General features: G+C 42.9%; 1 protein-coding gene across 2 annotated transcripts in view; it reads left to right on the top strand.

Annotated features, from left to right (window-relative positions):
- Nucleotides 1–26,354, top strand: part of LRRIQ1 (leucine rich repeats and IQ motif containing 1) — a 2,234,608-nt gene that overhangs the window by 608,830 nt on the left and 1,599,424 nt on the right. For both annotated transcript variants that reach the window (XM_069629324.1, XM_069629323.1), the window contains exon 9: nt 7,077–7,227. In XM_069629324.1, the coding sequence (XP_069485425.1) occupies nt 7,077–7,227 (151 nt within the window). The remainder of the gene's footprint in view (nt 1–7,076; nt 7,228–26,354) is intronic.

Below are 26,354 nucleotides of genomic sequence, written 5' to 3'. Positions count from 1 at the left end.
ATGATGTCAACTCCGCAGCAGATCAACTCTGGGAAGGGCACCAGACAACCGGACCCGGGCGTACAGAGACAAATCCAGCAGGAGAGGAGACACAGGGGAAAGAAAAAAAGGGGTGAAAGCAACCCCACTGTTTGCTGAATGATGATAATCTAGAGGGGTGCATCCACAGCCAACAATCAGCAGCCAGCTTAATGTTAGTGTATGGGCTCCAAAGCTGTCTATGTAACTATTTTAAAAAAAAAAATCTTGGTTGAATTTACAAGAAGAACAGAGAACCATTTACGGTCATCAAATCACTAAAAAGGAAGAAAAGGAGATGACCTTCTTCACACCTTTTAAAAAGAAGAAAATCCTCTTAATTTCATAAAGTGAAACAGATCTATGGTACATCACAACATGTGCATTAGAAAATGATTCCTAAAATCAATACCTTCCATTCCAAAACATCTAGTCATTCAATTTCATTGTCCTGTTTTATCACACATCTACAAATTTCATCATGGCCAAGACTAGGCTCACTCTTTCTCCTAAGAGTATCCACTCCCACCATTGTTTATCTGTCATTGTTGAGGGCTGCAAATGGGGCACCCCCTCCAATGACCCACAATATCTACATTGCAAATCTGTTTGTGAGATCATTTTCCTTGAGAGTTTTACCTCTCTTGTTGCCAAGATATTAAGTCTACATTTTAGCAGCAAGTCCCTATAGTGGAAGGAGGGAGGTTTCAGCAAATATGTAGCAGGTTGGTTCAAACTCTTACGTTCCATTCCTGAGCACTGTCTCATGGTGTCTAGATCCCATTCTTATTTCATCAACCCAATCCCTTTCTTGGAGTTTTTTAAACATTTTCAGAGGGTTTGTGATGACTTCATCGACCTCCACCTCAACCATAATTGCCTCGATATTCGACCACCATCTCAAATGGTGTCACTACTTCTGCCATTCTGCATTTCCTATATGGACTAATGGATTTCCAGAGCACTATAGACTCCAGAGACTGTAGATGTAATTCATGTCTAATTGTGGAAATCGTCAATGAGCTCGGAAGATTGAGGATCCTATGCTAAAACAAGCCCTCCAATAAGTCCCTAACACTCCAGGACTTGTTTAGCATTCCTTACGCTCCATAGGTTAGGATAGGGACAACGTTTTGCCTATAGAACGTTAACAGGGGGGAAAGGGAAAATTTACAATATTTACGGAACAGCTTAGTGCCCTGGGCAGCAAGACGTTTCATGTTTAGACGCAAGGAGAGATAATGAGCTCTCATCAATGTTTTTATTGATCATGACCTCCAGGTACACCATAGTGTCCACCACCTCAAGGGTCCCATTCCTGACCTTCCATATAAATCCCTTCCTGAGTTTCACCCTCACCAATGACATAGTTAGGATCTTTGTTTTTTTACATTAATGTTCATCTTATTATGACCCAGATAGGCCATAAAGCTCTCAATTCGTCTGTGCAGTTCAACTGGGGTTAGATCCATAAAGACCAGGTTGTCGGTGTAAAAGATCCATGCAATTTCTGTTCCATTGACCTTATGCGGAAATGCCCGAATGGTTTCTTGCGATTCCCCCAAATCCGAGACATGTAGACTGAATAACAACTGAGCCAATGCACAACTCTGTTTCAATCCACAATGAGTTTTAATACTTTCTGACAGCACCCCCGTTACTGATAGCCAGATTTGTACTTAGGTGTCCAAATAGAGTGTTCCAATAACCTCTAGCAGATCCCCTGGACAGTTCCAATTTTTTGTATTTCTCTTGAGAATTGATGTTGGTTGTATATGTACCTCTAGGGCAGTCTTTCAAAGCCATAAGAGAAAGGAAATGTATCCCAGCATGGCTCACACAGCCAATAAATGCTTGGTCCTGCCTCTAAAACCTAGACCAGGCTCAGTGAGCCAATTAGTGTCAGCCTATAACAGCTCTTCACCAATACCAGCTTCCAGGTGCCCCACCTTAGAAAGAGCTCAGCCAAGGTGGAGAAGTCAGAGCTCTATAAAAACACACAGGCTATGTCTGCCGGTGTGTATTTGTGGAAGAAGCTGGTAAAAGAGTTTGTGGGTGATTGGCGGACTGAACGTCTTTGAACAGAACAGAGGTTGGAGAGAGCCTGGAGAAGGTGAATGAGACTTCAAGCAGAGGTTGGTGCAAGGAAGTGGTAGGAGTAAGACATTGGGAGGGGATTGGTGCAAATAAGTAAGTGGAAGTTTTGTGACTTCAGAAGTTGTTGGCAGAAGTCAGCTGGATATGGTATGATAGAAATCCAGAAGGATATAATAGGAAGTTGTGGAGTGGAAGGAGATCTGAGAATACCAGGAGAAAGCAATAGGTGAGTTGAAGGAAACAGCAGGAGAACATCAGGCAGACAGATAAAAGAGGAAGGTTCCAGAGAGCATGGCGTGCCTGAGGCAAGGAATAGGGGGAGTAACCCTATCTGTAGTTGGGTTAGACCAAGAGTCGGTGGATGAATGAGAATGTGGCACATCATCGAGGGGGCCATACCAGAGAAGGAGTAACGAGGACAGGACTGTACGTAGGGCATGGTATCAAACAGTGAAGACACACAAGTGATCACAGTTCAAGGGTGTTTATTGAACTTCAGTGGGTTGGTTGAACGCCTATCTAAACCTAAATCTAAGGATGAGAGCAAGCTATGACCATCAAATAATAATAACGCACTACTAGTCGAGTCTCTGTTAAAAAAAAAAAAAGGGCCAAAAAGGGCCTATACTACTGAACCTATTGTCAGTCCTCATTTCTAAATACAAAATGGGGTGGGACCATAGTGTATGCAAAAAGAAAAGTGTTCAAGAAATAATGTCAGGATAGTAGAGCAGTTGATTTCCCTTCCCCACGTTTTCAGCACAGGGTAAGGTGCCATGTTCGAGCTTCGCACACACTCTGGCTTCTCTGCCACAAGGATACAGTTCAAAGCATAGGTATCAGGGCCTTCTGCCAACGCTTCTTTACCAATTACAGTCTCTGTAGAGGGTCCTGTTTTAGCCGACAAGCACCAAAGTTCCATTCTCATCAGGATTTCACATTCAGATGTTCGTGCTGCAAGTGTTCATCATGGGTCTCCCTCCTTCCTGCTCGGACCCCTTTTGCACAAAGTTCACATTTGGTCTCCCTTGTTCGGGCTCAGACCATGCAATCTCACTTTCTGCGTTTTCCTCTTGATATCAAGATCGAAGACTTTTGAATGTGCAATGGGTTTTGCTTAAACCGTTGCAGGACCACTTTGATTCACTTCACACTATGCTCTTATTTTCTTTTCTGCCACTTCTTGGCTGGATACCTTACAGAGACCTTTGATTGAGCACACACGTGGTTCCGGACCACTCTGTCACTGGTATTATATTTTTCTCCCACAATGTTCAAAACATCCATCAGCAATTAAGCTTTCCTCGCGTCTTTCATCAAACACCTTTCAATCTTTGTTCTTTTGCTCTTTATGCAATGTTGCCACTTGCAACCTTAACTTCAACACAGATCGGTCTTGCATTGGTTTCCCCCAACTCACCAGCTGTTTTGATGTCTCAGGCGCTGCTTTGATCTTGGAGCCAAGGACGGTACCACAGCGGCTGCTGATCCTCCCCGATTCATTCAGCCATGCAGGAGAGCCCCGGGTACCTCCAACACACAATGCAGAAGTCTTCAGTTTGTTTTCCTGGCCTTATGCTTTGTACTCTAAAGGGTTCTGGATAGCAACGATTTCTCTCCAGAAAGGTCAAGGGTATCTCCCTCCTTGTGTACCCTTCTTGGTTTCCTGTCTTTCTTCCCTCATTCACCTGCTGTCAGAAAAGTACTGTTCCTTCGTGTGCTTTGCCTCGCTCCGAGTGTGCACTCGTGCTCCGCCTTTTATCCGTGTGGGGAAGGTTAATGGAATTCAGGTGTGAGTGATTACCAGTAATTGCCAGACCTTGCCTGACCATAGTAGTGGGATATGTCAGGTACAATGCTCGGATGTAAGTCTTATTTCTCCCAGAGCGGGCTGTCCGTGTCAAAGTGTTTGTGAAGGGAATGGGTGGGTGGGGGGGTAGAGTTTCTAAATGCCATAGATGCAGGATGGGGAAAAGGTGTTATAGGGAGGGGGATACTGCGTCTCGTCATCAGGTGTCCCACTCCCCAAAGACCCCTCACCCAGGTAATCCTCCCGCACTGGTCCACCCCCAGGGTCTGGATCCAAAGGCGATGGCCGTGCCCTGGCCACTTCAGAGAGAGACCCCCGGGGACTAGCGGGTGAGACACCTTCTGGTTTCTCACAGGACCCACAGAAAAGAAAGTAACAATTCATGTCATGAGCCCCTATAGGTAGTGCAAGCTTCTCACCTCTATCTTTCCCTCATTTCAATACTTACCCAGCTGCTACAGGTAATAATCTTGGTACCTTCCTTGCTTGTTGAACGGAGAGACTGCAAGCTATAGAGAAGCAGATTTGAAGGATTCCATGCATTTATAACCAATAAATAAATAATAAATAAATAACAAATTTAGAAGGACACAAAAATAGTGAAAAAAGTAACAACATATTTTTCCCTCTTTTTTGGGGGTTCCCTTCAAACACCCCTTTACCCTGCCTACAAATCCAGCCAACCCCCTACCCAGAAGATTTAACCCTTTACCCCATCCCCCTCCCCACAAGATGTAACCCTTTACCCCACCCCCACAATAGTTTCTTTAAAATATTAATTATTTTTTGTTAATTATGTTTTGTTATAAATTAATTTATTTATTTTCCGTTAATAACTCTGTATACCATTTGAGGAAGTCCCTTTAAGCCATCAACAAAAGACCAAGAAACAGGGTGAGGAAAACCCTTTAAGCCTCCAATGAAAAAACACAAAGAAGCAGGGTTTGGGAACCCCTTGTGGCTGCAACAAGGAACCTAGACTCTGTAATATTTGACAGAGGTATAACTTGCTTGAGACAACACGAGATCCTAGTCCAAAGTTCTCTTTCTTCTATATTTCATATTAAGAATATGCACTTTACGTTGGGAGAGTGATCAGAAATGAAAGATGGACACAATGTTGTCATGTTTTTAGTTAAAGACCTTTATTTAAATGACAATGGGTTAGGAAAATGCTTTGATGGCCCTTTTCTAAAGAGGAATTTCCCTACCCAAAAACTAAGATCAGTCTGTGTCAGGATATCAATAACTGAAAAGCTGCCTTTGTGTCCAAAAAAACCCTATCCTGACCCTCACACTACAAACAAAACAATAAAGTGAGCAAGGAAATGTCTTCAACCTGATATTGGCAATAACAAAAAAATGTTCATAAATGAAAATTAGAATAACTCCAACAAAAATGTTCCTCATGGTAAAAGGACCTTGGATCCAGAGGGTGGTTCCCTTCTCTTGGATTCTTAAATGGATGGTAATGTCTCTTTACTAACAGTTCCTTTTGTGTTTCTCCTTGATTCCCAATACTCTTGTTAGGCAACAAGTTCTGTAACAGTCTTTCTTTAACCCAAGTTTCTCCTTTGTCTAGCAAACACTGTCCTTCTTAAGCATTTCTTGTGGCTTTATAAATAGCCTGGTATACTCCACTACCAGGTCTTCTCTTTTAGTTTCAATTGCCTGGTACACTCTCCTGTCAGGACTTCTCTCGTGTTTCAATTGCATCTTTTGCCAGGACTTCTTATGTGTTTTTGCAGTTCCTATGTATCACCGAAATTGCGTATACCATTCTTAGCTCAGTATATTTGTCTGATTTAATGTTCGCTCAAACTTTGCCCCACACTTGCATCTCATGCATTTATATCTTCTTTGGATTTGAATGTGTACTTTGCCTTTTCTGCTTTCAAACAATCTTTTTGTAGTTTCTGTATCTTTTTGTAGTTTCTTTATTAGCAATCTCATAACATTCAAATTGTCAACGCAGTCGCCGTAACGCCCTGGGGTCCCCACTTGCTTTGGGTTGACTCGCCTGTTCTCTCCAGCGTCTCCGGCCCTATTCATGCTTCTGTGGCGTGGCTGTGCTGCTCGCTTCCCACTCTGGATTTTGCAGACGTCCTTCCGGCTTCCTTCGCAGCTACGCTGTTACAGGCCTGCTTCCCTTCAGGTACCGGTAGGGAGAACGCCTCTTCGAGCTGCCGAGAGCCCAGGATCTTCGAATGCACTGCCACAGTCCGTAATGCAGTTGCCATCTCTAAATGTCCCGTGCACAGGTGGTTTTGTAGAACAACTAGTCTGCACATTCAGCTTCAGACTCCTATTAACTTGTACCAACTCCTTCATCCTCCTTGTCTCAGTACTTAGGTGGTTATGGGAGTTGTAGTGCATGGTTGTCATTGGACATACAGTATTGGGGTAGTCTTTTTCAGTGGTTTTACATGAGGGAACAGTTTCACATAAAGGTTCACCAAAAGCACAAAACGTTTTGTTGGAGGTTTTATTCTTCAGATCATAGAAGGGGGTTTGACCTAAAGAATATTGGGAAATGGTTCCTTGACTTATTATACAAGGGGGAACAAACACATGTCAATAAGCCATTAAGGTCTTGTGTATTAGAGGGTCTTCTTCATGGGAAAGGCGTGGGATACCGGGTCGCGTCCAATGAAGTCATGACATCTCCCCGTTAGTTGTCTCCTCCCATGTGATCCTTCCTCATAAAGCCAACCCCAGGGTGTGGACGGGGAATCAGTGATGACTCCATTGGATTCATCACAGCTGATAATAGGACTAACGGTTGAGGCTGAAAACATGCCTGAGGGAGGTTGCATGCAGACCCAATATCTTAGAAGTAAAATGCGGAATCTTAGGATCCTCATCCCATTATATGGATGAAAGTACAATTTTAATAACCTTGACTGAAGACATTACATCATCCTCTTATAATAGTACTGTTGGCTGAGCAGTGAAGAAATTACCCATACAGCGTTATCTGTTTAATCATTTGTGTATTGTAAATCGTTAAGACTGTGATATTATAGTAGTTGATTGGAGTTTGTGGAAGTAATGATCAGTTGAGCGCATTATAATAGTTTATTTACTCTCAAATGCTCAGAATGATCTGCCCAAAGCAGACAATACACTTTTCTATTCTGTTTTATCATAGGAAAATAACATTCAGGTCTTGAATTGTGAAGCTCTGGAAAACCTTTGCATCCTGCTTCTAAGTAACAATAGATTAACATCAATCCATGGATTAGAGGGATGTGTTAACCTCAGGAACCTTGAATTATCATTTAACAAAATAACTCGAATTGGTAAGTGATTATTTTTACAGATACATTTAAGCAGTTTGGTCTTGTTACTAAATGTCTGCTTGATTTATTAATAAAAGAATCTAATCTTTAATGATCTTTATATATACAAATTTTGAATAAATACCTTCTCTGCAGATTCTTTTTATTTTAAAGGTTACACTTGCCTTGCACCATGTGGTGCCAACATGCCATTAATACCGCTGGCACCATGGTGATGCTTTGTGACACCCACCCCAGGTACAAATTGTGCCACCTTCTCCAAGCCCAGTTTATTTTCAGACTGAACAGGTAATGGAACTTCAAAACATAGTCAGAATCTTTGACCCCAAAGGTCACGTTTTTCAATTGTTTCTTTTTTATTCTTTCTAAATTTAACTAATTTTATAAAATATTTTTCACAAAAATGAGTAAGAAGGCCTCAGAATTTAAGGCATGTGCAATTTCTCGAGGATGCTGTCCGTCATGGATACTCATGGATACTCATGGTAAATGAGTTGCAGATGCGACAGTGCAGTCTCCTTTCTGCTAGACTTGATCAAAGAAACTCATTTTAAGCAACAATCAGGCAACAGGGAATACATTTATCCAAGATACGGAGGATCCTATGATTATTTCAGTCGATGGCATTGAAGATAGTGGGGGCATTTCTATTTACTGAACTTGCATTTATGTAGCTGATTTGTACCCGTGTTGTGGCAAAGAGCCGCACCAAGGTACTTCTTTTAGCTTTTCAGTTGGTTGTGTTCACAACTTGCTTTGCTAGATTATCAGACTCATGAAGACTTGCAGAGGTTATTTAATGAAAGTTTAATGACAGTGCAAACGGTCTTGTATGTGATCATCAAGCACTGGAGTGTTTGTGGAACCTGAGGGCATCCTCTTTTCCTCTAGCACCCTCTGCTCCAGTGGTCAGGGAAAAGTCATTGCTTTTAGATCCCGGCCCTTTGGGTGGATATGTGAGGGAGGATCACCAGGGTAGAGGGAACGTGGGGAGAGGACGTCTTTGCGTGAGACATGGTATCCCCCTTTCCCTTGTCAAAGTAAATCCAATAGTCCCCTTGCCTTTGTAGGCTGTCAGCCCTTGACTCTGTGTTCTGACCAAAATGTCCCACAGTCCATGTATCATAAGACTGGGATGAGAAGGAAACAACTAGGAGTTATGCACACTCCCCTGCATTCACACCTCTTCAGAACTGAGATGAGAAAGAGGGCTCTTGAGGAGTTCAACTACAATAGCCAAGCATGTCCCACTAATCAGCTTCACCAAAGTCATGGAATTAATGTGGAGGACTTGCACCTGCAGCCTGTTAACAAGCCTCAGGTGTATAAGGGTGAGAGGGAGAGACAGCATTGGAAGAAGGAGCTGGCGAAGGACACAGTTTATGGAGATGGAGCGTGCTGGATAGGAACCGACTGGAGGGAAGCCGGGACAAGCAGGAGTGTGAGAGAGATGCCAGGGCCAAGACTTCTGCCATTCCTCCTCACCGGTGCCCACAACAGAAGCTGTTTGGCACCGAAGCCTCCAAGGTGCTGTTGTTTGCTTAGAGAGCAAGCAAGGCTCGTGGGGCTGTGAACTGCCTAGGACAGCGAGCGCTGCTTGCTAGGGAGTCGGCAGGAAAGCAGAGCAAAGAAGAGTAAAGAAAGAAGTCTGGAGGAGCGAACGCCTACCGGTGAGTGCGGAAAAGGGAACAATCAAACCGGGGAGCTCCGGGGCTGGGAAATCGACGTACCTGAATGCTGAAAGAACTGAATCTTATTGCACATGCTACAGAAGGTCAAATGAATTGACTGTGAATAACTAACAAGCTACCAAGTATATGTACTTTTGAAATATGGCACGATTCCTATTGAATACCAAACTAACTAAAGGATATATTGAGTATGTTCTGAATTAACCATTATGAGCATTTATGATTTAAATGAAAGTAAGATGAAGTTAAAGCAAGGTGGTGAGAAGGGCTTAAGTACCACAGAGGGAATTATATTAGATACAAGTTGTGACAAAACCAAAAAGACTGCCAAGAGTAATGTGAATTAAGTATTGATACAAGATACAAGAGTCTACACGACTACAGGTTGAAAGAGAAAAATCTGTGTTGGCCAGAATTGGAAGAATACAGAAGTACAGCACATGGTTATCAGTTGTGTGACCTGTGGTGGGTGGACCATGTGGTCCGACAACTGCACCTAGACCAACTGGTCCACTAAGAATGAACACGAAATTGAACTGATACTATTTTGAGTGCGAGAGGATTTGAACTGACTTTTGGGGTTTTGCAAGCTGATCAATTCTGTGTCTTGTGGAAGGATCTCCCAAGACTTTATGAACTGTGTTGAACCTTGGGGAAGGGAAACCCTGAGGTCTTTGTTGAACTATTTTTAACTCGTGGAAGGGGAAGCTGAGAGAAAGCCAAAGAGCTGGAAGAAGCTTGGAACTTTACTTTTGCCCTATTTATTTTGTTGCTGACATCCCTACACATTGTATAGATTTAGTTGTAAGGGCAAGTATAGGTTTTGGACACAGACAGACTTTTCATTTAATCTTACTGACACTGACTATACTTAGTTTACTTTAGGTAGGGAAATCTCACCTTCGCATAGGGCAAGTGAGGCCTTACTGCGTCCTGACATTTAAATTAAATAAAGATTTTCTTGCAAAGTTGAATATGTTGTCTGTGTCTTACTTCATGATGCCTTTACAAGGGTCCCTATCTGTCGATTAGATGGATCGTTGCGAAGACTGAGTAATGGTAGTCCACTGTTTAGTGGTCAAAGCGATGTATGATATTGCCCTGCTGGTCACAGTGTGATGTGCTTACTTAATTGGTGGGTAGTTCTCCCACTCAAGCTCCTTGTCCTTTGTTCGCAGATATCCTGAGCCACTTCGATAAATCCCCTGATACAAATGTCATGAGATGACCGCTCCACACAATCCTAATTCTCCCCCTCTAGATCGCACTAGAGGAATCCTCTCCGGTCAGCGTGCCTGCAAAAAAAAGAGAGGCAGGGTGGTAGCAGTGTGCAGAGGATGCGAGCCGATAAGTGAAGTATTATTATCTGTGTAATGTGTTTCTATGGTTGCATCCAAGGAGGGTTGCCTGTGTGCACGTGTATGAATGTGTGTATGTTTGTGTGTTTTGTTTTTATGTCCGTGTGCATGCAAGCAGCTGTCTGGAAGCTGTATGAATGCACAGTGAATGAGTGTATGTTTTTATGCTTGTAAATTAGAACGTCTGTGTGTGTGTCTGCCTGTGAAGGAGGATCGAGCTTCTAAATTTAGTTAGTGAGAGAGGCACTGGGACATGGCATTTTTTTTACTGGGCTTCGAGCGCAAAGCAAACATAAGTGTTATGTGGTGAACCAAAAGAAGGACTGGGATGATTAGAAGTCATGTTCAAGGAGTATTATTCAAATAAAAGAACCAAAAATGCCTGACAAGCCCTATCGCTGTGAGAGAGGTTCACGTTAAAGTACAAATGAATTTCTTCCGTTTGAATGAATCCTATCCAACTAACTGGCCTTACCTACGTTTCCTTCTCTGCTCCCTCTCCGACCTCAGTTCCTCTATCGGGTAGAACGCCAACCTCCAGGCGTTCGGCCAGCAGCTCACTTGCTCTCTTTGCTGCCACAGGCTCTGCCGCCCAGTGTGGCTCCACCCCTCAAGGACATTGCTACTGCAGAGGTTCGCCTCTGCATAGCCGTTGCCCTCTCTCCATAGGAAGCTCCTTTCTTATACACGTCACAGGAATAAACAAAACCGTGTCCTTCTTCGCTGTAATGGCATTCAGGTTGTGTTCAGCATTATCTGTAGCCAGTAGAAGTAAAGAAGGATTGTTGTGAAATATATTACTTACAGGACATGTTAAAGTCTCTTCCATATCCATATATGCAGACAAGGTGGTTTGGACTAGGAGTTCCATTCTGGAATGGAGTCCTTGTCCCCAAGAGGATTGTCACTCCCAGTGTGGTCGCACTTGCTCAGACCCCTAGGGAGGGTCTTGTATAGTGGGCTCATATCCCAAGCCTCTAAGGGTTGGCTCCCATCTGAGAACAAGGAACAAATTGTCCAGATTTGTCAGTTATAACCTACCTCGATAGACTGGCCTACGTTGGTACAGCTATTCTTACTGTTACTGTGACATGGCATGTTTTACAAGGCATGTAAAGCAAAGATAACAAGTGTTCTTATACGGCCATAGTGCCGTGCATTGGTGCAGCCAGTCTCAATATATTTCCTTAATGTGGCATGGGACTTTTTACTTGCTGGCAAAGCCAACAGGAGTAAGTTCTTATATGGTAATACTGGCATATGTTGGTGCAGCCTGTATGGACATGTATGGGCGCAGCCAAAATGAACACATGTTTTTATATGGCATATATTGTGGGTAAAGGCATCATTAAAATAGGTTGGAACATGCTCCTGTCCCCTGTTGGTAACTTGAATCTATTGGATTTTTTCATGTGCCATGTGAGAAACCAGAAGGTGTCTCACCCGCTAGTCCCTGGGGATCTCTCTCTCAGGTGGCCATGGCACAGCCATCGCCTAAGCATCCATACCCTGGGGGTGGACCAGTGCGGGAGGATCACCTGGGTGAAGGGTCGGGCAAAGTCCGGCAATTACTGTTAACAAACTGTAATGGTGAGTGGGCCCCACTTTCTTTAATACAAACTGTATTCGATTAACTTGCAGTCGAATATCAATAAATGTGGGTTGGGGTGCAAACTCGTTCAAATGGATGCCTCCGATAAAAGCAACAATGCGGTCCAAGGCCAGAGAGCCTATGGTGCAGTTTGCACACCCTTTATCTTGCTCAGAGGCTACAAAAACATTCAGTTATGATGTACTAACATTCTTCTCTGTTATAAATAACATCGCTGAAACTCTTAACTCATGAAAAAACTACCTATATTGTTTAGTTTAGTTTATTCATTTATAATGCGCTCTAGACCCAAAGGTACAAGGCCACAACAGTACAGATAATGCGAAGCTTGATTAACAGGTTACATAATTATATACAGTATCAAACAATATAACGCATAGTGGAATATGCAGTGTATACAGGTACAGTAATTGCAGTTTAGTGCACGATACAGGCAAAGCAAAGTACATATATATAAAATATGCAATTATTAGCAAATTGCGTATTTTATTTGTTGTTAACAAATTACCACAGTCAGCAGCCTATGCCAAAAAATGCTAATGCATTTCGGACAACTTGTCCATCCTCAGGGCAAATAGCTATGCATACATTGTGTAAAATTAACCAGCCGGTCACCAGGACCATATATACACAGTAAATCTAAATATCAGCACAATGTTGCAGTAAATTGTAATTCGACCCGAAAATTGACAATCCATAAACATCATCCCGATACACAAGTGTGCATAATCCTTCCGCAACCACCATCAACAATAAATCACAATTCGGTACAATTTAGGGCACAATTTTCGTAATGAACATAACCATCACACAGTTCAGTTCAATCACATGAGTCATTATTATTTGAAAGAAAAACCCTGCTTCTTGGGGATACATGTTTAAATTATATTGCTTATTCCGCTACACACCATTATTGAATTATATGATTGAATTTTGTTTTGAGCCCTGACAGACTATATTGCTTTCCGTCCTTCATCTTATTTACTGTTCTATACCTAATTCATCAACCAGGATGGTCTGAGTCTCTTTCTCACACTGAGAGTGTTGTAAGGAAGGCATGTATACAACAGTGAAGACAGAATCAAGTGATCACAGTTCAAGGGTGTTTATTGAACTTCAATTGGGTTTATTTATTTATAATTATAGTGAACACAGTCCTATTAGAGTCTTGTCAAAATAAAAGGGCTTATACTAATAAACCTATTGCCAATCCTTCCTTCTAAATACATATTGTGTGGGAAACAATGTTATACAAAAGAAAAATGTTCAAGAAATTATATGTCAGGATAGTTGAGCCGTTAGCTTCCGTTCTCCACGTTTTCAGTAAGGGGCAAGGCGGCACACTCGAGCCTAGCACATGCTCTGGCTTTTCTAGCACGCGGATGCAGTTCAAAATCTCAGTATCAGGACCTTCTGTGTCAAAGTCTCTTTGCCATTCAAAGTCTCCTATTTCAGAAGGCATGATGCAACAAACAAACATTCAAAGGTCCTTTCTCTTCAGGATTCTCCTATTCACAACTTATCTGTTGATTCACTGTTCACGCTGGGCCCTCTCTGCCAGGCTCAGACCCACTTTAACACAAAACCGTCAATAGGTCTAGCTCCGCCGGGCTCGGACCAAATTTATCTCATTTTCCAAACTTTCTTTACAACATGAAATTGAAGACTTTCGACTGTGCCCAGGATTTTGCTTGACCCATTGCAGGACCACTTTGATTCACAATTCTTTGTTCTCTTCTTAATATGTCCCTTTTTACTTTCACTTCTGGCACTTCTCAACTGGATACCTCACAGAGACCTTCGATTTAGCACCCACACACTGCCGGACCACTCTGTCAAAGGGTTTTGTATCAAAGTCTCTTCAAAGTTCAAACACTAATCAGCAGTTCAGCTTTACTTGCGTCATTCATCACACGCGTTTTAACAATGTTCATTCTGCTTGCAACCTTGGCTTCAACATAGACTGGTCTTGCATTAGTCTCCCCAACTCACTGGCTGTGTTGATTTCACTAAGGCTGCTTTGTTCTTGGAAGCAAGGACGGTACCACGGCGGCAACTACTTCTCCCCCACCTTGATTAGTGACGCGGGAGGGCCCCGGGTATCGCTGACACACAATACAGGATTCTTCAGCCTGGTTTCCTGGTTTTATGCTTTCTAATCTCTTAAGGTCTCTTGAAAGCATTGGTTTCTTGTCGGAAAGGTCAAGGTAACTTCACTCCTTGCGATCCCTTCCTATTTTTCCGTCTTTCTTCTCTTGTTCCGCTGCCGTCTCGAAAATGCTGTTTCCTCGTATGCTTTGCCTCGCTCATAGTGTGCATTTGTGCTCCGTCTGTTATCCATGTGGGGAAGCTTAATGGAAGTCAGATGTGAGTGATGGTCAGTAATTGCCTGACCTCGCCTGACCATTGTGTTGGGACACGTCAGGTATATTGCTCGGGTGTTAGTCTGTTTTCTCCCAAATTGGGCTGTCCGTGTGAAAGTGTTTGTGTAGGAAAAGGGGTGGGCGGTGTAAAGTTCCTACGTATTCTCTCTGATAGGATGGGTTAAGGGTGTTACAGGAAAGGGGATACGGCATCTCGACATCCGTTGTCCCACTCCCCTAGCACCCCTCACCCAGGTGATCCTCCAGCACTGGTCCACCCCCAGGGTCTGGATCCAAAGGGGGTGGCCGTCCCATGGCCACCTGAGAGAGAGATCCACAGGGACTAGTGGGTGAGACACCTTCTTGTTTCTCATGTGCCTTTCCACTTGCGATGTAGCTGCATCTGTTTTACAGGGAAACCGAGAAAGGAAATCAACATTCCCCTGGTCTCTACCTTTTCGGTGCTCCACAGTAAAACAGTAGGGTTGCAGGCCTAAGAACCATTGCATGACTCAAGGGTTAGAGTCCTTTTGTTGGCTTATCCATACTAAAGGAGAATGATCTGTGACAAGTGTGAACTTCTGTCCTTGGAGACAGTATTTCAGATGGGTGATGGCCCATTTGATGGCAAGGGCCTCTAATTGCAACACAGAGTAGTATTTTTCACGAGGGAAGACTTTCCGACTAGCAAATAGGATAGGGTGTTCTAATATATTACAAATTCGTGACAAAACTGCTCCTAACCCTGTGAGAGAGGCATCAGTTTGTAACGCAAACTCTTTGGAAACATGTACCACCTTTAGGATCAGGTTCTGGCACAAGGTTTGTTTTAAGTTGTTGTAACATAAATCATCCTTGTCAGTCCAGTGAATCTTCTGGGGTTCAGCATGGTTTAATTTGTCTGCCAACCTAACTGTTCGAGAAAATAGGGATAAAACTATGGTAATAACCAATTTATCCTAAAAATGCCCTGAGGTCTCTTTTGGTGTTAGGCGTGGGGTTATCTGGGACAGCTTTCACTTTTGCTCATTGAGGCTGAACACTTCCATTCCCTACAAAGAAGCTGAGGTAGACACGGCTGATTGAAACAGCTTACATTTGGATGGATTGGCAGTTAAGCCGGCTTCTGAGGGCTCTCACAAAAGTAAAGAGATGGAAAAGATGGTCTTCCAAAGTCTTACTATAAATGACTGTCGTCAATATAAGCCACACAGAAATTGGAGTAGGGCTGTATTATCCCGACTATACGCCTTTGGAAAGTTGCAGAGGCTCCGAGGACTTTGGATTGGAATAGTCCCAGGGGCATCGAGAAAGCAGACTTTTCCTTATCAGGTCCATCTACTGGGACCTGCCAATACCCCTTGGTTAAGTCCAGGGTTGATAGGAATGTGGCATTTCCCAGTTTTCCGATCAGTTAGTCGATGCGCGGCATTGGATAGGCATCGAAGTCGGAGATGGCGTTGACCTGTCGGAAGTCTATGCAAAACCTCCAGGAATTATCAGGTTTAGTGACCAACACAATAGGGGAGGACCATGGGCTTGAAGAGGGTTCCATAATGTTTGCCCTCAGCATTTTATTTTTCACTTCCTCGACCAATACCCATTTGGGCTTACGGGAGTCTGTATGATTTCAATTAGACCACTTTTGTCTTGGAAGTTCTGTGTAATGAAGACTGGAGCTGCTGTTGCCTTAACACAAGTTTGTCAATTTATTGACATCAGAATAAAAAAAAAACACAATGGAGTTTTTCAGTTTCCTAACTCCTTGACTTAATTCAGTCTTTTGTCAGAACGTTACTACTTAAATCTCCTCAAATAAGGGTGTACAAAGGCTTTCCTGTAGTTAGTCTTTGTATGCCCAGATGGGGTCCGTGACGGTTCTCTCCTCCGTTCCTCTGGCAATCTGAAAAGACAAAAATGGATCCAACTCAGTCCTTTTTCTCTTTCTGCATGAAATAGGGGCTGCTGAGGTCTTAGCCAATCAGGTTCCAACTTGTCAAATGGTCTATAATTACCCTTCCAAGGCCCGCCCCCTTCTTTCCTGTCTGAAAGTTGCCATGATGCCTCCCCTTGTGGTGGACGCGGCGTTCTCTGTGAACGCGGAACATCAAAGGCCTGGGCGATTGGAGGGCCATCAAAGGCCGGGAAGAATGGTGGGCCACAACCCAAAGGAAGGTGTGAGTGTGCATGAGATACCGCTCCCTCCTGACATGGCTCCAACTCTGGGGCCGCGAGGACTGCATGCCTGACTCCTCACTCAGCGCATCGGAGAGCGATGAGTTATGCAGCTTCGCAATCCCTGCTTTCTTCTCAAGGAAAGCCGTGAAGGGAGACCAAATGTCTACCCCCACAGCTGCGTTCCCTGTTGGTCCGGTGCTGCGACCCTGCTTCCCCGCCACTCCCGAAATGTTGTCGGAAGGTGGGAGTTGCTTCGGGGCTGTGTCCCTTGGTCCAGTGCAACCGTCCTCGTTCCGTGAGACCAGCACAGTTAGGGTCTTCCTCTCTGAGATCGGTTCACATTCTGATATAATGATAAGTGCTGTGTACTCTCCCTGGTTTCTCCCAGAATACGTTGGCGATTGTCGTGACCAGCCATCGTCTGTAGCCGAAGAAGTGAAGGGCTGCAGCCTAGCACCATGGTCGTATTCCTGGGAGCAAAGGCAGCGGTTTTAGGATGCCAAAACATGATCCAAAAGTTAAGACACTAGCGCCCCCCAGAAAAATGTTCTCTATTTGAACTACCAGATGTGCATGGAAATGGGCTCTTAATGCTTTGTGAATTGGATTGATTAGTGGGACCCTAGGTTCACCCTTGGGCAGGGGAACTGATAAAGGGGTAAGCGGAGAACAACATTATCTATGTTTTGAGCTAAGAATGATGTCCATACAGTGGGGAGGGCATGATGGGGGCGCCAACATGTCTGGGATGAGAAAAGGGCTGATTTGTTCACAAGGACCAGGCTGACCTCGAAGTTGCCCACTGAGTTCACATTGATAACCAGGTGCATGTCACGTGGTTAGGATCGAAGGTAGGGTGGTGCTAGTTGATGTTAACCAATTGCTTTTCAGCATCCCATGGTGGACAAGGACGTTACTCATGTGTGGATAAGAGGAGTGAGAAGACCGCGTAATCAATAGGAGTATGGGCTATATGTACTCACTAGCATGTATATAGGTGGCAGCAATGAGGGTGGGGTATTACCACTGAATATCGAGTTCGTCATGAGTGATGGTTTGTATGTGTATAACCTGAATTTTGTACGAAAGACATCAGAGAGCTCTTTGGCAGTAGATTTGTAATACCCTGTTCCCTTTATTTTTTGTATACAAAAAAAACTCTTTTCTTTCTTGAAAAAGGGTGCACCTAGCCTTTTTCCCTAGCGGGTTGTATTTTCTTGGTCTGAATGTTAGCCGTTGCCATACAGGAAAACCCCCATGACACCCTACTTGTGTTTGGGGCACGCTTGCTACCCTCGGTTGCTCACTCATATTCATGGAAAACATTTACTTTATTTATTTATTTTACATTTATAGCAGCGCACAAAGCCCTCAGGCATCTAGGTGCTAGTTACAATAGGAAAGTGGCTACAGGTCATAGTTCCAGTTACACAGGTGATGTTAGAAAAACATAGGTGATTAAAGAATGACTGTGATGTGCGTGATTCAACATACGTAGACAGTTGATTCATCATAAGTTACAACTTTTCTCGCTGGTTTCAGTGGGGCACCAGTGGTCCATGAATGAATATCGGTTTCTAAACCATCAGTCAGCCCCACACCTCTAGTACACCAGAAGGGATCCAAACAGATTGGCAACACAAGCAAATTATAAATCTCATTGTCCAATTTTGGTAACGTGGACAGAATGACAGGCTCATCTCCGAAAGGTCGTGGATCGTTGGCTAGTTGCAGCCCAGTAAAAATACAATTATTGCCCACTGATAAAAGGGACTGTCCAGTCAAGGTTGTATACAAATGTCTACTTTATTATCACAACAGACAATTCTTGCACACTACGAAATACACCCCACCCTGTTTAGGAATGCAGAGGACAGACTGTTTCAAATAAGTAAAAGGGATACACTATGGATAGTGACAGGAAGGTACTCAGTATAGTAAATAATCACAACAGTTCAAAGATACTTGGTTTCAGCACAAATGGTGCAATGGATCGTAAAACGTTACCGGGGACCTTCGGAGAAGGACCAATGGGACAGAACCACAATGTACCTTGTGCTGTAGATGTTGTTGGTGCTTGACAGGGTCGAGTCGGTTTCAGGGCCCTTTGCAGCTTCTGGGACAGAGTTCAAGACGGGAGACAGCTGTGGATATCAGGCGGCAGGCAGATCAGCGAGCGAGGCTGGACGGACGGCTGCAGGCTGGCCTACATTGCGGCTCTCGGTCAGGAATCGGCTCTGGGTCAGGAATCGTCTCTGTGCTGGTCGGCAGTTCTGAAGCACTGGTACAAGAGTCTCAGCAGATTTTGCGACTATGGCGGAATAGGCAGCAATGCAGTCGAGTGCAGCTCAAGGGGCTCGACTGGCTCAAAAATGTCCATTAAGGTAGATGCTTGTAGATGCACTCCTCCTAGCTTCTTCCCTGGGCTTGTGTCATCCTTTAAGGTGGATGGCCCAAAGCTGAGGAGAGAGTTGCAGGCAGCTGCCTTGTCCTTAGTTTGGTTCAGCTACTGTCTGGCACTTCCCACCTAGGAAGCTTGCTGCAGAGCCTAACAGGGCATGCTGTGTGCTGGCTGGGTACCGGTTGTCGAACTGCTGGAGGGTCAGAGTGAGGATTCAGTATCTCACTCTGTTCCCTGGGAGATGTTTAGGGGAGGGATCTTGCTTTCCTCTTGGAGGACCTGGCCTTCCTTCACTGGCAGAAGATGTAAGGCAGAATGTACCTTCAGCCAGGGACCAATGCTGAGTTCTTCATTCTACTCCATGTGAAGTCTTCAGATGATTTGCCTACAAGAGGGGCTCAACCCTCTTTGAAAGCCAAATGGACTACAGGAATTGGTGTAGGCTAAGCGTACCTTAAAGAACCAATCCAGGGTCTCCACCAACAATCTCCTGTATGCATGAGGTCATCAGCAGAATGCTTTGCAACAGAAAAGCTAAAGGGGTGTAAACATGTAATACTAAGTCCCACCCTTCTTCCTGTCTGTTGTGGATCAAAGGATCTCTCGGGTCAATGGAGCTCTCTGTGGTTCCTGATTAAAGCGGCAGTTCTCCCTTGAAGCTGCGGTGGGACCAGACTTTCTGGCACCGTCAATCCACATACTCGTACCTTCTGAATGAGGTCCCTCTGCGGGGATGACTACTGTAATACACGTAGTCCCCAGACATGACATTTCGCTGTCCATTGATACTAAGGGCAGGAGCTGGCTTCAGGTTGACACAGTGCTTATTGAAGGTTTTTGGGGTTTGCTGCCTATCTGTTAGCCTCTGCAGCTAGGCCCATTGTGGTCTTGTTTGAATTAAACTCTGATTAGTATGCGAAGCTGCCACCAGCAACAGCACTAACAAAAGGGCAGGGCAGATCCATGAAGCCTTTGTTAGTTAATTAGGCTGGTCATGGCACAGGGAAGGTTTGGTCCTCCCCCTTCTTAGGAACTTTGGGTAGTCCCTGGATGGGCACTATGGGTATAAAGTGCATGCGGTCGTTACATCAGGAAGAATTAGTAGGAGGTTTGTGAACCGTATGAGATGATGTACCCAAGGAAACAGGGGATGATGCATACCTAGGTGTATGGAGGTATGCTATGCCGGGTCGCTTGCCAGGCCCAGACAGGCTTCAGCCTTCCCTGGAAAATAGTGCCTACTCCACCTTCTTTTTTTGTTTGTTTATTGTTTATGGTTAATTAACCTTTACAAAAATATCCACATCAAAAAACAAACAAAGCCAAATTTATCAAATTAACAATGTTAAAAAATGTATATAAACATGTATAACTTTTACAAATAAACCACTTAAACAAGTAAACTTCTAAATTAAGAACCATACATGCTGAATTGATCACAAACTCATACTTCGAATAATAAAACTTAGTTTTGTAAAAAAGAAAAAAAAATGAAAACACAAGAAGTGTTCTTTCAAATGATTAAACTGTGGTCTCCAGTACAATATTATTAATAAAATGACCTTTCCGATTCAAGGAGTTAAAAAAGGAGGCTATAGCAAGAGTTTCCGAAGTGTTGCACCCGCTCAAGCACTTACTCCACCTTCCGGCTTACGCCATTCTAAATTTTAAAAAAGAAAACACCAGTCGACACTGTAAGCCCCCTGAAAACCTCCGATCACCTTTGTGTGTTTCTCAAAATGGGGCGAATAAAAAAGAGCATCCTCTGTGCTTTACTTGCGTTCGTTTTAGTGCTTCTTGTTTTATGACTGTTTTATTGAATGACAATTTGTATAAAGACAAATTCATTATGAATTAGAAGACAAATGTTACGTTACTTTTTTGAAAAAAAAATGCGATTTGCTCAAACTATAAATACAATTCAAACCCCTAGCAAAAAGGCATTGAAGGCATAATTTCCCATCTAGTTGATTTTATTTTACATTTCTTTAAGCCACTAGATGGCGCTAGTTCATCTTGCATGGGTCCCACCGTGAGACTTATAAGTTTAATTGCTTTTAAAATGATGCACATCCAGATACATGCTGTCCTTCCTGGCATAACATAGTTAGTGCAGTTATTGATGGACTGTTTTAGACAATGGCACCTTTAATAAGGTGTGCATATTGGTGAACATTAGAAATGTTGCTGAAGGACCTGTTCTTTTTTTTCCTATATCCGTGCATTATCCGAAAATAAACGTCTTTTACTTGCTGAAGTTAAGTTTAACCGAAGTAAGCCCAAAACGAATCAAATTTTAAATGCACTTAGGTTGTAATAAGGGTTGCTGTCACTCGACACGCCACAAGTTCTAAATGGGTGATGCTAACAGTGGTGGCTGGTGATTTTGAAAGGTGGTGGGGCGCAAATTTAGCATAAAGGGATTTGGGAACATTGCGAGCGTGCACGACCCACATAAAAGGGGGTGCACGTCCCCCCGCCCGCTCGAACATTTTGGACAAATGGCTTGCAAAGTGTGCAATTTACTGTCCAAACCCACACAAACATGACCTAAAAAGCATTAGGTTTTAGATACTTATGATGGTACATTATTCTTACTGTGCAAGTGTGCTGGTGCATTTTACTGCAGCTTGGATAGAAAATAGCTACTGATGTTTTGTCAACTTAGAAAACTGTGTGGCCTCCCAAACATTACAGAGGCTGAGGAGGATCAGCAGACATCCCAAACATGTTGTGTGTGTTCTGTGTGTGACTTGCATGCAGGGCCATTTTAAGCACTTTTGGGGCCCTGGGCACGGACATTTTGGGGCCCCCTCCACCAAACCAAAGGAATTAAGGGATCAAGAACACTGGTCGCACCCCCCCACCCGTCATGCTCACAACCTATAGGTTGATGTGCTGTCTTGCAGCATAATAAGCATGTTTACTCCCTTTAAACCCCCCTGCCCTCTTCAATCGTGCTACAATCAGAATGATAAATAAGTAGTATTTGAAGACCAACATTAGCCGTCTACAAAGGGGTTACTGTTATAGTACATATAGGATACTTTTTATCAATAACATCCAGGAAGGTAGATATAGTATTAATGCAGGACCGTATGTAAAAGGTACATGTAACCCATAATAGACAAAGTACTCACATTAGCTGCCTCACAGAATGCAAAAGTGCTCATGCATGGATAGAGACCACCAATTGGAAGGAAGGAGAACGCTACACATACCGTAGCATAGATAGTGGAGGCAGATTAGAAGCTACCCGGAAGATGTCTTTATCCAGACAGACTGAGAGTAGAAGTGGGATATTGTTTTCGAATAGTGTTGCCATTAGATATCAAAGGAATACATGCCTGTGGTTTGCGATATAAATATGCTCACTATTAACACAATGAAACCATGAATAAGGCTTTTATGAAGATCATACCATGAGAAGGCAATCACTCGGAAGGGCTGACAATTTTGAAAGGTTTAGGGACTGGCAATATTGAGAGGTTCAGCAATACAAGATTAAATTAGATGCCCATGATCACACATTGCTTAAGGGGTGAAGCTGGGATTTGTGCCAACTCTGCAATTTCTGAAGAAAGTTGTGGGGCTTATTTGCAAAGTTGCTCACGCAGGCGACTCCTTACAATCCCTGTTGTTTACCACGTTGTTTACCACCAATCATTCCTCCCCTTCACCAACCCTTGTTTCTCTGTCTGAACCAATGGCATACATGTTTGTAAATTACTAATTTGATATGTTATATGTAATTTTGAATTTTTTGAATTGTGATATGAATGGTAATACTTCAATATATTAATATGTTTGTTTGAACTGACATAGCCCTGATTTGACAAAGGCTCGTGGGAGCCGAAACGCGTTATCAAGTAGAGGGCTTATGCTAATAAACAACCCTTACTATTGGCGCTGAGTCCTGGAATCTTTTGTGGTTTTTCTGATGTGTTTGGACGGTATGGGCTTAATACCCGTCTGAATCCGGTGAATCTACTATATTAACACGTGGTAAACAGGGATTGTAAGGAGTCGCCTGCTTGAGCAACTTTGCAAATAAGCCCCACAACTTTCTTCAATTTGAAACCTGGTGTTTCTGAAGTTGACAACAAGGCACACCCGTTACCTTATATTATAAGATGGCCGCATATCTTAAGAATCGAGAGGAGGATACTAAGAATCTTTTCACTGAACGGGGAGACATGACACATGCCTTCTCGAATATTGCAACTAAAAGGGAAGATTTACGTTCTAAATTTGTCAAACTTGAAAGAATCTCCAAAAAAGAAATAGATAAATATTGGGAGAAGGTTTCCCTGGAGAATTATGTACGGAACGATCGAGTGCCAAGGGGACTAAGGATCCTCATTTTTCCGAATTTTAATAATGATCAAGATAAAGACCTAGCCGAGGCATGGGAAGCGAACTTGAGCAACAGCTCAATGAAAATGATGGACCTTTTAATTGAACATGCAACGAGAGAACATAAAAGAGCAGTAGAAGGAATAGAGTCTATCAAGAAAGAAATAACCGAAATGCAGTCCAATGAAGCAACTAAAGCAAAAAATTATGAGAAAATGTACGAAATTCTCCAAGTCTACCAGGATGAAGTCAAGCTTAGAAAACTAAGAAAATGCTACCATGATGATCGCGATTATAGAGAAGACCGAGTTTATACTTTCCAGACTAAATACGATGTAAATGCAAAACTGTCTTCGAGGAACACAACTCCAAATACGTCATCAGCAAGTTCTGATGCAGACTCAGAACCAGAGACTTTAGATGCTGACACTGTGAAACAACGTGAACAGGGTGGATACATGAACCAGATTAGACGGTTCAAGAAAGGCAATCGTAATCTTCCCAAGAAGACTGTCCGTTTTCAACTACCAGTGACTACCAACAATCAGAATCCGGTTCTGGAAGGAGAGGAAGGAGGGGGGGCAAGAAGCATCGCGAATCCAGACGCTGTCCATATGGACAAAAGGCTAACGAGGGCCAGCTCCAAGGAGGCGAGCAGCAGCAAGTAATGGAGGATTTGGTGCTCTATCTATCAAGCAGAGAATTAACTGCGGATGAAAGATGTCTCCTTAACAAGGGCTTATCATTTTCACCTACATGTGACTCAAGCAAAGTAGATGTACATATAGACTTGTTTAAATTTGTACGCAAGTTGAAGCTTAAAAAGTTTTTTGCTACTAAGGCACCTGGCAGCTTTGTAAGAAAGGACCCAGTAATTCCAACTAGTGATTATTCGATTCAAGATATTGAAGACACCTTTTTGGTCAGATCTTTAGTAGAAAATGAGCAATTTGCTACATTCAATCTTCTGGATGAACTAAGGGTGAGATCTAGCTTTTACAAAGCGGTATCGCAGGATTTATATGAAATGGATGCACGAAAAAAGAAAAAATATCGGCAAGAGTTTAGGGGCAACCATGTCAATTTAACACAGGGAGAACGAACAGCACTCAAAAGATTGAAATCAGACACACAGATTGTCATTAAGGAGGCTGACAAAGGGGGGAACATTGTTATAATGAACAGGGAGGATTACCTAAAGATGGCCAACAATCACCTATCAACCCCCGGGTGTTACCTAAGAAGACCTGACAATTTTAAGAAAGAAGCTGTTTAATTACTTGAAGAAAACATCTTGAATTGGCATAGGAAATGACTCATTACGGATGAGGAAAGGACATTCCTAACAGTGAAAGAACCAGTGACTCCAACAATGAATTTTCTTCCTAAAATACATAAGGAATTTGATACCATACCGGAAGGACGCCCAATCATGAGTGGGATTGGGTGGATAACTGAAAATGTCTCGGAATATTTAGATGCTATCCTTAAGCCAAGAGCAGCCTTGCTTAAATCGTATTTACAAGACTCAACAAGTCTCATACGTAAGTTACAGAACTTTGAATGGCTCAATACCTATTACCTTGCCACTTTGGATGTTAAGGCCCTCTATACGTCCATTCACCATAAATGGGCAACCGCCTCTATTGATTACACCTACAGGAATGATTCCGCCTCTTATTACAATCAAATTCAAATGCTGAAAGAAATGTTGCAACTGACCTTGGATCTCAACTTTTTCACTTTTGACAATAACATATACCGACAGACTAAAGGAGTGGCTATGGGCACTAAATATGCTCCAGCCCTAGCCAACCTTGTGATGGGTATGCTAGAGGACAAAATAGTATACACATCACCTTTCTTCCATAACAGGATTAAAATATGGACTCGATATATTGATGATGTTTTTTGCATCATTGATGGGAACACAGAGGAATTTCAAGATTTCGTTCATTCATTGAACCAAAATTGTTATAACATACAGTTTGTAGGTGAATGCAATAAGAGTAGTATCAACTTTTTGGACTTGACAATAGAAATAGAAGGTACCCAGCTCTACACTAAGACTTTCAGGAAACAGACAGAGGTTAATTCCACACTTCATGCTAGTAGTTGTCATCATCACCCTACGATTCAGAATATACCATTAGGAGAGTATATTAGAGCCAGACGCAATTGTCAACAGGATGAGCAGTTCAAAGAAGAATGTTCGTTATTACGAGACCGTTTTAAAAACAGGGGTTACTCGGACAAATGTGTTAAAGCTGCTTATAAGAGAACCATACATATGCAACAGCAAGATACTCTTCAACCGAAAGCTGACAGAAACAAAGATGGACCAACTGGACCCTGCTTTGTAACGCAATACTGCAGGGATCATCAGCAGATTCAACGAATATTAGAGAAACATTGGTATCTGTTGAAACTTGATGATCACATCACTAAAGTTATAGAGGAGAGACCTTGCATGATCTTTAAGAGAGCTGGGACGCTCAAAACCATGCTCAGTCCATCACTATTACCAGACATTGAGCAAATGAATCGAACAACCTGGTTATCCAGCAACTTCAGTGGTTTCAGGAAGTGTGGCATGTGTACTCAATGTAGATATGCCCATCAACAAACGACGGAATTTACGGATGGTCATGGCAAGAAATGGTCCATCCACCAGGGGATTAACTGTAAAACTAAATTTGTTGTTTGTTGTATTGTTTGTGTTTGTAATAAGATTTACATTGGCAGCACCAAAAGAGAACTAAGAATACGCATTCGTGAGCATCTGGCGAAAATTGGCAGTCAAGACACTTTGCCCTTAGCAGAACATTGGCAAAGCTGTCATCAGATGCAAAATAAGGCGGATATTAGATTATAGGCCTCAAGCGAGTTACACTGAGCAAACGAGGAGGAGATAGACTCAAGGCTTTGAGGCAGTCAGAAGCACGCACTATATGCTTTTTTAATTCTACCGTTACCGGCCTTAACAATGACAAGGAGATGGCGTCATTTCTGTAGAGTGTTCATATTATTTTTGTTACTGTACAAGTGATGGGTTGAATGTCTATCTGTTATAGCTAATTTACCGATATTATGCACTTACATTTTGCGTAAAGATAAGCATTCCCTTGTATTGCTAGTGGAGGAATGGGTAATTTATGAGAACTGGCG

Source organism: Ambystoma mexicanum, chromosome 12 (assembly GCF_040938575.1).
Source record: "Ambystoma mexicanum isolate Mex_15411 chromosome 12, UKY_AmexF1_1, whole genome shotgun sequence".
Classification (NCBI taxonomy): Eukaryota; Metazoa; Chordata; class Amphibia; order Caudata; family Ambystomatidae; genus Ambystoma; species Ambystoma mexicanum.
The sequence above is the reverse complement of the archived record's forward strand: the minus strand, read 5'-3'. Positions and strand labels throughout refer to the sequence as shown.